This window comes from Anas platyrhynchos, chromosome 10 (assembly GCF_047663525.1).
Source record: "Anas platyrhynchos isolate ZD024472 breed Pekin duck chromosome 10, IASCAAS_PekinDuck_T2T, whole genome shotgun sequence".
NCBI classification, from domain to species: Eukaryota; Metazoa; Chordata; class Aves; order Anseriformes; family Anatidae; genus Anas; species Anas platyrhynchos.
This window is the reverse complement of record NC_092596.1, coordinates 22,032,531-22,046,163: the sequence shown is the minus strand read 5'-3', so window position 1 is coordinate 22,046,163 and position 13,633 is coordinate 22,032,531. Positions and strand designations below refer to the sequence as shown.

The following is a 13,633-nucleotide window of genomic DNA, read 5'->3' as shown; positions in this document are numbered from 1 at the left end:
GTAAAAACATGCTTTATATTCCTATGTGTGAAAAAGTTAGAAAATAAAGATTTATCAAGGAAAAAAAGGTGTTAAGTGCTGTGTCATGACACTAAGGATGAAAAACTGTGCCTAGATGCATTGCATGTAGAAGACTCCACTGCTTTTGAGTATAAAAGGCTGTACTGCCCTTTTGATGTGAATTCTGTTCACTGTTTATCTTGGAAAGACTATTTGTTATTACTATTTCAGCCACTTTCATTTTCTGATTGAACTGCACTGATGCTCATTAATCAAATTGCACAGACCTTGTCTTATTTCTGTTTCAAGGAAAGGATTCAAGACAGCCCTTCTCCAGCTCCATCTCTAGAAGACAGTCAGCGGCCTGGGAGCCACGCTTCCTCCCATCAGAGCAGCAGCGTGTCCAGCTCACCCTCCCAGCTGGACAACACCCCAGACAGAATTGGTTAGTGCTTTGCAGCCTCACACCCCTTGACAACTACTGACCTTAAGAATTTTATCAGGTTTTTGAAGCAAATATTTATTTACTGGGAATCTCAGGAAAGCCCTTGCTTTATTAAAAGAACAAAGGACCAACCAAACGCTACCCCCCCAATAGCCAGAAAGAGAAAGTTCATTGCTACAATTTGTTTAATTAGGTTCATCACTATGCGTAGACCAGCCCCTCAGACTCATTCTGTGCCTTCTATGGTATGACTGACTAAATCTTGCATGCTGGCATGAGAAAGTGCCTCTGAAAGCACCTGGAGTTGAAAAAGAACAAGAAATGTTTTAATTTGAATGTATGTCAGAAAACTCTCAGATTATATAATGAGTTTTCCACTCCAAAAACCTCCTCTTGTCCAGATGTTTCCTCATTGCAATGAAGGTGAGAGCTTTTTGATTTTTTTTTTGGTCTCTCAACAACAGTTTTCACAGTCTGTGCATTATTGATCTTGTGTTTAAAATGCAAATTTGGATTGGAGGAAGTTTGGATCCTATTCTTGGTGCTTCCAGGAGGGATCTAGGGCAAGTCCATTAACATCTTTTCATGTCAGTGTACGTCAACACTGTTGTCTTCACAGTGACTGCTGCCCATGCAGGCATTGCTGAGCTAGATTTAAACTGCAAAAACAGTGCAGCTCATGGAAGTCATTGTAGTCTTCTCTCCTATCAAATGGCTACTCAGCTGCTTGCTGGGATTTGGGAATTTTGACTGTGGTCCATGATACAGCAACATTGCACTACATAGCACAGTCGGCAATACACAAAATCTAGTTAATAGAGACTGAGCTATTTTCCTTAACATACGCATACTCAGGGCAAGGACTAGAAAGTAGATTCCCCTCAGCTTACATGTATTTAAAATAGAGCTAGAAATACACAGGACAAGAAATGTAACTTTCCTTAGCAACAATGAAAAAGGAACTTTTTTACCTTATTGTAGCTTTTGAAAGCTACTGTAACTTGTTATATTAAAAGTAGCAGCACATACTGCAATCCTCTGAGCTCCAGAAATAGTGCAAGAAGTTTTTTTAAAGAAAGCTAGATTTTATTTATGTTGAACCACAAGTTTCTCTATATTGAAGTCTAAAGCTTATTGTTATAGAGATATGTACATCTACTTCATATACATATGTGGCTTTTTTTACTCTTACAATTTTTGCAATTTTTTGACAATTCTCCTCACTGGAATGGCTTTAAATTCTGTAATTGCCAAAAAGTAAATGTTTTAATCAAATAAGAACAAAGAAAATAAGCATCCTGAAATCATAAACTTAATGTCTCTTTGATTTTGAAAATTTTAAGTGAGGAAATTTTTAGCACCACAGAGTAGAGTATGTTTTTTCTTTTCCAGTTCATCTGTGGGTTACTATCTCTGTATCTGTATTTATTTATTAAGCTTGCTGCTTTATAGGTACTTGCTAAAACCTAAATATTTTGTTTTACTAAATGCATTTTTCCCCACAATTATTTCTGAACATTTTATAAGAAATCAGATTCCTCACAGTAATAATTTTAGTTCCGTCCTGGTATCTTTTCTTTTTTTATGAACTTGAGCTTTTGCTACATATTTGGCTCTAACTGCTGAATTAGGAGATTTATGGACAGTGAAAATGGTCAGTTGCTTTAGAAATTATACAGTATAAATAAATGTTAAAATATCAAACTATTGACAAAAAGGTATAATTTAATATTTTCCTCTTTTCTGACATTTCTTTACTGACAGTGTTATATAGCTGTGCACTCTGATTTTTTTAGCTATGTTGACCAACAGCAGGGAAGGAGAACTCATTGATCAAGAAACCGGGACAAGCCTAAAAAAAATGCAAAAGGAGAAAGGTAAAATTAAACTGTTTTCTGTCTCAGGCATTTAATTGCACTTACATGTTGTATTCCTTTCTCTAGTATTCTGCATATGCAATGACGTAATAGCATAAATCTAAGAAAACTACGTGCCTAATTGCAATGAATAACGTATCTGGTGAATTTAGATCACATTCTTCTTAGGAAGTGTTAACAATCATATCTTTGCTTCCCTCTGTTTAGACCATATGGGAGTAATACCTTGCTGGTCTTTTGACTCAATTATTTATGAAGTCCCTAGCAACTATTTGATTAGTCACACAGTGTTGTTTCTTTTCCTCCAGTGGATGTGTGTACAGGCTACTCTAATGCTGGTACGTAGGTGAGAGAAATATTAGACATTTTTCACGTCTCGTAATATTACATCAACTCACAAGTGAGAGGCAGCAAGGGAGGAGGTGAAGCTTGATCTGTAGAGTTTGTCTGGTAGGCAGGGAAGTGCCTCCTCTGCTCATTTCTCCTTGCTCTGATTGTTGGGTGCTGGTGAAAATGAGTATGTTGGTATATGCAGGTAAGCCCTGGGGAGGTGTCACAGTCGCAGACAGAGATGTGGCATCTGCAGCTGCATGTAGAGGAGGAAGAAGGCATTTTGTTTCCTTAGAAATACAAAAAAAAAATAAATCATTCGTATTAGTAGACAAAGTTTATTCTGGCAGTACATACAGAGAGCACCAGACAAACTGAGTGTCTGCAAAAACAAGATGACATAAAGCTGAAGAAATGAAGGAAAGCTGAAGGTAAGTGTGAAGTGAATACTAGAAAATATGCTTCCAAAGCATATACCAAGGAAGTTATTTAGATTTTAAGGCAAAAGATGGGAAAGAAAAGTAAGAGAAGAAAGTGTCCAAAAGAGGAGACAACATAAGCTAAATGTACTTAGAAGTCTACTGAAAATAGGAACATTTTATCATAAATGAAAATGCAAAGTGATTTTTATTTTGTCTGAGGGAATTTTAGATTATCTAAAAAAATCAGACAAACTCAAATCCTTAGGCTTATGATTGCACTCTCTGTGTTTATTTTCTGAGAGAACTTAAATGCAATTTACTATAACCATAAACAATTGTATGAGCTACTCAAAAAAAATAAAAAAAAAAATTGAAGACTCCATGTGCACTGTGGTTCCAGAGTTCTAAAAAATTATTTGGGCATATTCATGGAAAGGATGACCACCTTATTGGGCATCTTATGACTGCATTATCATGGGACGGATGCTGAAATTTTAAAAGCACCAACAGCATATATCCTTCTATAGCTTATATCCAACAGTTTCAAGCTGAGTTCACATTAAGCAGTGAGGTAGACCTATATTTCATCTCCTTTAGGAGCCTCTGGTTTACAGGGTGCAAGCACCCTCTAATGATGAACTGCGCCAGAAAGATACAGTCAGTATTCTGCTTCTGAAAATCCTTAGCCTGTCACCCCATACAAGTTGTTATTATTCCTCTGTGATCTTTATCAGTCCAAAATACATTTTTTGTTCCTAACAGTAGTAACAAATTCTCCTCTGTATAATCATTTTGGGCTCTGTTGCACCTCAAATATGTTGAACAATTTTCATATTCAGATGTGGACAGTCACTGAAGAGTATAATATCTGCTGGGTTGCTCAGCAGAAAATATCCATATAATTTGTATACAGAACAAGCTTTGTTTTTCAAAACCTGCCATTATTTTTACTAAGGCAAAATATATTTACCATGGAAAAGATTTTCAAAGTTATTAAGAAGGAATGTAGTTAAAATAAAAGTATCAACATTTATTAAGTATGACAAGTAAGCGGTTTATACAACCATGGCAAACATATGTTTTCACATCTGCTTTGAGTAATATCATCATGATTTTAAAAATGATTTATAGCTCTGCAGGCCATAAAATGCCAGCTTTGCTGTAAGTTGGAAATTTTCAAACAACAAAGAAATTATTGAAGGAGTACATTGAGCATGTTTTTGTTACACACCTTCTTATATCTTCACATATCAGAGCACTCTGTAACAATTAAGATAGCAACAAATGAAAATTAACTAAAATTTCACAGTAGTACTACTCATGTGAAAGTGTAGCATGAAAAACAGTAAAACTTATTGTAATTATAGTAAGCAAATACTGTGATATGCCTCAGGACACACAGTTTTGTTTTCCATCACCCATTGAAAGTGATCTCAGCACCATACAAAAATGTGTCAGTTTGTTCTCATCAAAGTAATTCCACGATATTCAGGGCCAAAGAGCATATAGCTTAATGGTTTTTCTAAAAAAAAGACAGTTAATATAAAATTATTCCAGTTATACTGAGCTGTTTGCATATGTTGAAGGGACAAAATTTACAGATTTAATGGCCATCTCAGTGTAGAGGCTGGTTACAGACCATACGTTTAAGCTTGTTGAAGGAGCAATGCCATTAAATCTCAATTACTCCACATCCTTTCATCATCTTTTTAGGAAGTACAGTCAGGCTCAATATTAGAAGACAACTAAATCAAACATCTTTATAGGTCAGCCGTTTTACATTTTATACAAAGTATTTTATACTATTATATTCTGGGCAGACATCTTTAACCAGTATGGTACACAAGTGTTCTGGCTGTGCATCCGTGTCAGGGTGTGAGTGAAAACCATATGAAAGGTAATGTGTACTTTATTTTAAAATTGCTAATGAAAGGAACCAGAGATAGAAGATCCTCCACAAAACATAGCCCCCAAATGTTCACAGAGACTTAAACACAAGTTCTTCCTGCTTGCGCTTAACTGCTATTTCTGTTTTTAAACACTAACATTTTAGCTGCACAATTGCTCACAGTAACTAAAATTTTAAATTTTCCTGCTTCAGTATTTAGCATGGAAAAAAATCTCTTATTGCATCAGAAAGGATTTTGTTAGACATAAGCATTATGGAAATACACAAATGAAATCTTACATTAGAAAGGCTAAACAAGCCAGAAAAGTCTTTAGCCATACCTGCCAGTGGGATTTAATTGCAGGTACAATTATTCCGTGTGACTGTATGGCAAAAAATATTTTAAACTCCTCATAGGATGGAATAATAAAAGACACTAGCATAACTCTTTCCATAGTGAAGTCAATGGGAGGGATTGTGATGTCTTCAATGGGAACAGAGTTTGGCCAGAGCCTAGTATTTTGAACAAAAGCTCCCCCAGCTGATAGTACTGGTCATTATTCCAGACAGGAATGGTAAATACTGCCAGGCTGCACGAGTGTTATACCTCCTGGGCCAGTGGCATGCCAAGACCCTGGTGAGATGCGGGCATATGCCAGCCCTGCCCCTCTGCTGTGAGTTTAGCAGGGGGTAAGCAGGACCTAAGGGCCCCCAGGGAACCATGACATGCTTTAACGGGGCCTTCACATGGATGTCTGGGGAGCTGGAGCTGCACCCCACCTTAACCAGAGTAAAAATTTGTGGGAAATTTTCATAAATGACCAGTTCAGGTACTCTTTGAGTAGAAATGAGGACTGGATTTGTCGAGAAAGTGATTTGCTCTGAATCTCCCAGAGCTGCTCAGTGGTGATGCTACCTCCTTTAGCCCTGTCATCTTCATTCTCAGAGCACAACTCTGGACCCAGTGCCTGTGAACAGTAGACGGTAGTCTCCAAACCTGGATCTGGCAGCTATCCCTTTTCATTCTATTGAAGGCCACCTTTCCATTTGTTAGTTCAAGGGAATGGGAATTTTGGATCATTTCTGTCAGCTACACAAAATATTTTCAGATGGCCAGAGACTATGGTAATGAAAGCATAACTATATTTATTGAATCTCTTTGGCAGAAAAGAGACTTTATGCCGTTTAAATTAATCATTGCCAAAGGACTGGGTTACTTGTGATGTGAGGGGTGGAGAAAGAGCAGGTGCAGAACACCTGAAACAGCAACAGGCCCCCAGTGGTGGGGGATGTCCTCCAAAGAGAGGACTTTTCCAACAATTAATCTGAAAGCATCCAGATGGAGAGTGCAAGGAATAAAAACAGGAACTACGAGTACGAAGCTGTAACATGCATCATCTATAGAAAGTCTACGAGAAGTGCCAACACTTCAAATGTTCACTATGCTGTTTCTTTGACATATCAGTACTCACATGGTAAAGATATAATGACAAATAAGCAGTTTTCTGTAGGATCATTCTCATGAACCTCCTCTTGAGATGCATGAAAAACATCTGAAATTAGAAGTGAATTCAAGGTCCTTTTGATATCTAAGTGTGATTAACTTAGAGCCACAGGAGTTGTTTCAAGCAGTGGATGCGGTAATACTTGGATTTAAAGGCTGCAAAGTTTTCTTTTTCCAAAAATCTCAAGTGACTTGCATAGCACAAACATTCACTAGAAAATTCAGAGATATTTTTATATTTTCTGTCCTCTGAGAAAAACGAGGGATAACAAACACAGTGCTGTATTCTGTGTGAAGGCTTTTTCCACAAGTTTTTGTTGTTGTTGTTAAACTTAACCCGCAAGTGAACTGACAACTGACAAAATGGTGGCCTAAGAGTAGAGGTGATCTTTCACGAGTCAATCAATCCAAGCAAACAAACAAAAAACCCCAGACCATGAAACTGAGGCAAACTCTTTTTAACACTTAGATTCACAATGTATGTGAATAGAAAAGAGTTCTAATTTCTACAGGGTATGGACTCATGTCATTATGACTGTGCATTTAACCATTGCTTAAACATTTATAAATACAAGTGTAATTAGTTATGCAAGAGACTTTAATGAAATATTCCAAGGTCACATCTTTTATATTAAATTTATAGTGGTTGTTGTAAGTAAATAAATTTACTTCATTTTCAAAACCAATTTAACAGTGCCATTCATCTGGAGTGAAATACCTACTTTATCTGTAATACCTTGTCATACGGACCAAGACAGTTTCTTACGTTGATATATAATTTATTTATATATCTTATTTATTAAATTTCTATGGCTTTAATATATTGCTGTCTAAACACTATGGTGAGCCTAGGTAAATATGCTGAAATATGAAATTCTCTTTACTCAGAAGGCTTTGGACCAAATTTTTTTTAGCAATTTTTGTAGGCTCATGGCATGAAATGGATAAATAAGAATGAAACGAGACAGATACGTGGTATTGCATAGAATCATAGAATGGCTTGGGTTGGAAGGGACCTTAAAGATCACCTAGTTCCAGCACCCCTGCCGTAGGCAGGGACACCACCCACTAGATCAGGTTGCCCAGGGCCTTGTCTAACTTGGTCTTGAAAGTTGCTTCTCTCCAAAGTCAGGTTGTCTCTTCAGGGTTTGCCACTTTCCGCTGAATGCTGTGAATTGAGTTTTCTATAGGTCCATCTTACTGAGCTATAGCAGATTTGAAAGGCATAAAAGTGGAAGGGGGGGGGGTGGAATCGCTGAATGGCACCTGGTAGCTTTTGGATTGGGCCCAGTAATCTTTTCCTTAGTGTTAATTCTCACATTAAAACTGACCCTTTGAATTCTCTGGTTCATAATACCTCTGATGCAAAGTCATTAACCTGAAAACTGCAATTGATGACATTCTTAATCGTCATGAGTTATTTAATAAGCTTGCCTTCAGTCCTCATTAAGAGCAGTAAGATACAAAAAATATGCATCCTGAAAGATTGCTGAGAGGTTTTCTTATGTTACACAGATCCTTGAGATCTGTGGGAATGTACTGATGCAGGCTGAGCTTCCACCTGCCTCCGCTCTGACCCTGCCGTAGGTACCAAACCTGCTCCTGAGAAATTGTGTTTGTGCATTTGTGTGCTCAAGTGTGTAGCCATGTGTATGTGTAGGGAAGGAACAGCTTCTTCTCAGTGTGAATTCATCCAGTAAGCAATCTTAGACTGTCACCGCTTGAAATTTTGGCTTGCACAAACAGTACATGTTACTGAAAAACATGTCATTTCTAGAAAGGACAACAAAGACTCTGTGATCAAACACTTGTTCACTAGGAAACTGCTTAGAAGCCAGCAATTGCTGCTTTCAGTATAGGTTTCTGTTATAAAAAAAAATAATAATAAAAGAGAGATTTTGGCATGTTTCATGCATTTAATTTAAGCCAAAGGAAGTGATACAAACGGGTACAAATTTAAATTAATAACAAAAATTGCTGTTTATTGTGACAGATTTGCAATATTTGTGTCTGAGAATGAGCTTCAAGATACTCATAGAAACTGCACTGTATAAAAGATAGGTTTAATTTCTAAGGGTTACTGATTGTGAACTGAGTTGCTATGTTACCCATAGAGATATGTTCTATTTGGTTGAAATCCCGAGTGACACAGTCACAGCCATGGTCCTGGCTCCAGAGCCTTTGTTTCAGTCAAGAACAGAGAGGGCCAAAACCGCTCTGGATTATGACAGCAATACATGCTCCTGCTGTCAGAGAGCAAATCAAGCCTTTATAGCGTCGGTGGACTTCTTTTAATAGCTTTTTTCATATTATCTGCTTTACTTTGGAAATGAAGCAGTATACCTGAAAGAGTGGACCACCACCATAATAAGCAATCAATATAATAGGATCCAGGTTAAGTTTCACAGAGACACCTTGGGAATAAATTTAGCACACTAAAGGCAGCAGAGAGATTGGCTGTTGGTGTTTTTAAGTATCTCATCAATGCTTCTTTGACACACCTGTGCACAGTATTAGGCCAGCCTTTGTAGCTTGTCCTAGGTGGATCAGACTTCTAGGAGTTCGAGACGTTACTCTTATCTCTAACTGTATTTTGCCTAATACCTGTTAAAAATCAGCCCCTCAGTATCTCAGTCATATTTCAAACTATGAGTTGGATTCCTAAGTCATACTGGAATTTTGTTAATTTGTGACATGTTTGGAATACTTTGTCCTATCAATAAATATGTTAAACATAATTTTCCCCATAAGTTTGGTTGTGAGTACACAGACTCACTTCTTTTTTTTTTTTTTTTTTTAAATCCATTAGAAGTTTGAAATTCAAAGCAAATAGGTGCTAAGCTAAAAAGGCAGTGACTATTGCAATATGAGAATCCTAAGGCATGCTCTTTTGGTCATGCTGGGCCATTGCATGTTCCTCAGAAAATACCGACTGATTTATTTTCTTCTTTTATTTTGTAGTCAGAGTGACAGTAGTTTCCAAAGCAGATTTTTCTTCTAGTTTACAGAATATGACAGGGTATACAAGTAGTTTAATAAATAAAATTCTGCTTCTGGTTGTATTTTGAGATGTTCTGATCTATAAAACATTGTATAGTTTTGAATCTGTCTATTTTAGCCATCATGTGGACTGCAATATTTTGATAGCTTGGTCTGGCTTGTGTGAATTTGCTTATATATCCTATGTCTTATTTGTGTGAGGGCTGTCAGTGGAAGGATGTAAGATCTTTAATGACAGTTCAGTGGAGTGCCTCTTCTGGTGTGGTTGAAAATGCCTTTTTGATGTAGGGTATGTTGGAAGAAGGAGCATCTCTGGTGGCTGGCTGAGCTGGAGCAGAAAATGGAGTATGTGTGCGTACACATGTATTCACAGAAGTCAGAAAATATGGATTGCTCAGAAAATAGCATGTAAACTATACACCTGTAACCTTTGGAGACATATAATTGCTGTCAATTAGGAGATTGGAGTGTATTTATTATTGTTCTGTTGTTTTTTGTTCATCTTAAAATCTAGAAAGGGTTTGCAATGAAGGTGCCCTCCAGGCAAAAGCATGGCGAAATTCACATATTAAAGGAGGAGTCACCAGAATTGCTGTTTGACTTTTGACATTATTGTTACTTAGCCTAGGGCATTACAGGCAGAAGAGATTTAGATGGAAAGGAGAACTGTGAAATTACTCTATAAAAAAGTGTATTTTCACTGATTTTTCTTAAAACTGGCATATTTTAAGTAAAGCGTAACGTTATTGCAAAATGAAAACACTAACAGTAATAATAATGATAATAATCCTATAGTGCCTTAATTCCTTTATTTCTTTGTACAAAGCTTCTTGATACTAAAAATAAAAATTAAAAAAAAAAACACTATTCAGTGAGTTACTGAGAAGGCTTTATTGTTTCAGGAAATAATTAGTTAGTAATCTCTCTATATACACACATTGAAATCTCAGCAGAAAAGAAGTTGGGCACTTCTAGGTTTTAGTCTTATTTATAATAAGAATTATCTCATATACATGATAACTTTTCAGCAACAGATTTTAGGATTCATATTTTGTAAGTGTCACTGCCTGTATAGCATATATTAAGTATAATGCAAATCAGGCTGGAGTTTTAATTTTGCAGAACTACCAGCTCATGTATTATCAACCCCTGAAAAAGCTGCAGTTAAATGGTCCCCAGTATCTGAATAGTACAATTATCATTCTGTAATAGTTGTAGCTAAATTAACAGTGGCTTTGGTGTTTTTGTTTGTTGTTTTTTCAACAGTGAGAGCTAACCTGTGTAGATATGTGGGCTAACAAATGTTGGTAACTGGAGTCTGAAGGCTTGACATCTGTATTTTTTCTAGATTTCTTCATGTCAGTGTTCTCCGCAAGGGCAGCCCACAGTGTCTCGTGCACTGCAGGAGCAGCGATGTAGCTGGGTTGGGGTCTTCTCTTTTGTATCCTGGTTGACTTGAGTGCAGTTGTGTCCTCATGTTCAAAGGTATAGGTGGAAGCTGTTGAGGAACTGGCTTCTTTTCTTCCGTGACTCTACAAAACCATCTGTTCTCATTTTCTCTTAAGAAAGTTTACAGCGTCAAGGACTGTCATTTATTCGCATATCTTCCTTCTCATCTGAAAAGGAAAAACTCATCCCTCTGTATACAAAACTATCCATCAAAATCTCATTTTAGTATACAGCGGTTTTATGCAGAGAGAATGAGAACTCAGAAAAACAATGCAGTTAGTTTCAAATACAGTATAGATAACTTGCTTTCTTAATAAAGCTTACAGATGGAAATAAAGATATAGAAAAATATACAAACAGAGATCATCAGGTTCAAAACAGACTCTCCAGCATCCTTCGCAGGCTATTCCAGCTTTCCTTTAAAAAAATAAATAAAGAAAAAGATTTAAGTGTCTCAAAGAAGGTGATCTGGGCATTTTATATCTCAGCCCTCAGAGAAGCAGGTTCATTGGTAGTACCCACCGTGCACCATGTACCCTAAAGAAATTACCTCAAGCAAAAGAACTGCGGTAGTGCAGCCTGGCTGAGCACAGTGTGCTCCTGGAGGAAATAATACATCAGAAATTGGCTATGCCTCGGTGGGAGCCTGATTTTTCTAGTATGGTTAACCTGCTTCTAGCATGCAGACTATCTCAGGTATTTTTATATGGCCCTGCATTGTTTAATATTTACACATCCTGGCTGATAGGTAGCTGGAGCATAATTTAGAACATTTGCATCACTAAAATGGGTCTGTTTATCTAAAAAGAAAGATTATAACAGAAGAAATCCGGAATGCAAAATAATAAATATTAAACCTTGTTCTCCAGGCTGTTGAATCAATTTATAGTAATATGTAAGTGAGCAGGAAAGTAACAGCATCTGGTAGCAATAAATGTTTCCTTTCCTGAGTTACCAAATTAGCTATGGGAAGGTGATTAGAAATAAAATACAATGATTTCTGATAGCAATAGGTAACACTGCACAGGCTTTGAGATAAGAACTTGACAAATGTGTAAAATAAATGCAAAACTGGTTTTGAAAAGGGGTGAGATTACCATTTTCTATGTTGTTTGCCAAGATTTGTGCATTTCAAATGTTAGCAGTTGGCTTCTTTTCAAAACTGATAAATAATGATGTTTGTTGCGGAAACAATTATCCTAAAAATAATTTAAAAGGATTGTATCCCCTTTTTGTTTGCCTATAAAGACCACATTCAATTTATATATAGACAGAAAGAGCTCCACTTGCATCTATAAAACAGTTCTTAAATCAGTCTAAATTATTGATGTGCACAAAGAACTCTTTCCGCTTTTGTTTGAAGTTTTATTTCTGCGGCGTTGTGCTTTCTAATTGTACTTTCAACTACTATGACATCTGTTATAGTTGTTTCAAAAACTTTTCAATAGTTTTCTTTTTTAATGATAGACAGTCTTTTCAAAGGCAAACTGTCTTCATTTTAAGCAAGAAAAATAATTAGTTGAAAAAAGATCACTAATTTGGCCAGGGAACTCACCATTTTACTTCTTTTTTTTGCAAGTGGCTGTTTTATATGATTCCAGCACCTACTCAACAGAAAGCTGGCCAAGAAGAATTCATCTCTGCAGCAACTCAGAGACCATAGAGCATCAGCATATGTCCTTTGCTTCCCCGAGGAAATCCAGGACTTTATTCTACCAAAAAGAGTACCGAGACAGTACTTCACAAACCGATAGTCTCTGTATGTCTAACAGATGGAAAACTGAGCTTCTATTCCAAGCAGCTATGCCAAACAATATAGGAAAAAAGCTCAGCAATCAGAGATGAGATTAATTCTTAAAAGTCTGCTTAGAAATACTTTTTAGTATCTCTAGTGATATGAATATTTGGTGCAGTAGAAAATTTATTTCTAATAATGTAAGACGTAACTGCAGTCTTATTCCTGACATAGAAATACAGAAGATGTTTAAATTACCCCAAATTAGGAAAGCACAATATAAAGATATTTTCTTGTCTTTTTTACAAAAGAATATTTCTCCCCTTAAGATAGAATAGGCTTTTAGCTTTGAAAAATTTAAGTCCAGGACTCTGGTCCAGTTACAGTACACCATGACTAACCTTTAAATTAGAAGTTGCCTAGAATTCATATAATAATTAATACAACGCTAGGAGATTTAATTGACCACAAGATTAAACTATTAAGGAAAAAATTTCATCCTAATTGAGAATTGAACCCCTACCCTCTATTCATTGAGTGTCTGCTCTGCCACTTGAGTTGTGAATTGGGGGTTAATTGACTGTCTAGAATCTCCCAAAGCGCAATTATTTCATATAATGGTGCTAACACAGACTGTAGTAAGGCGATTTTTAACGGCATCCTTTTTTCCCTTGGATTTAGAGAGATTTCAAGAGAACTGTAAGAGATGCTGGATGTAGGGGAAGGAAGAAAGATGTAATCAAAAAAGGAGTTGGGGTTTCCTTTCAAGTGCCAATTGATAAAGATCAAAAACCAGAAAGAGGTATTGATGTGGATTCACAGTTAGAATGAGACTTCACCAATTTTTGGTTAATAGATTTCCTAATCTCTGTATCCTGTAGGTCACACTCAAATCCTAGCACTGTTGCACATTCCTTTCAAGATTCAATAGTACTCACCTGCGGTAAGATCTCATGTGGTTCTGACTTTGGTTGTGGGTTTTG

At 36.6% G+C, this 13,633-nt stretch overlaps 1 protein-coding gene across 2 annotated transcripts in view; it reads left to right on the top strand.

Moving 5' to 3' along the window:
• Nucleotides 1-13,633, top strand: part of DACH2 (dachshund family transcription factor 2) — a 286,945-nt gene that overhangs the window by 234,810 nt on the left and 38,502 nt on the right. For both annotated transcript variants that reach the window (XM_072042891.1, XM_027464919.3), the window contains exons 6-7: nucleotides 310-445; nucleotides 2,242-2,322. In XM_072042891.1, coding sequence (XP_071898992.1) covers nucleotides 310-445; nucleotides 2,242-2,322 — 217 coding nt within the window. The remainder of the gene's footprint in view (nucleotides 1-309; nucleotides 446-2,241; nucleotides 2,323-13,633) is intronic.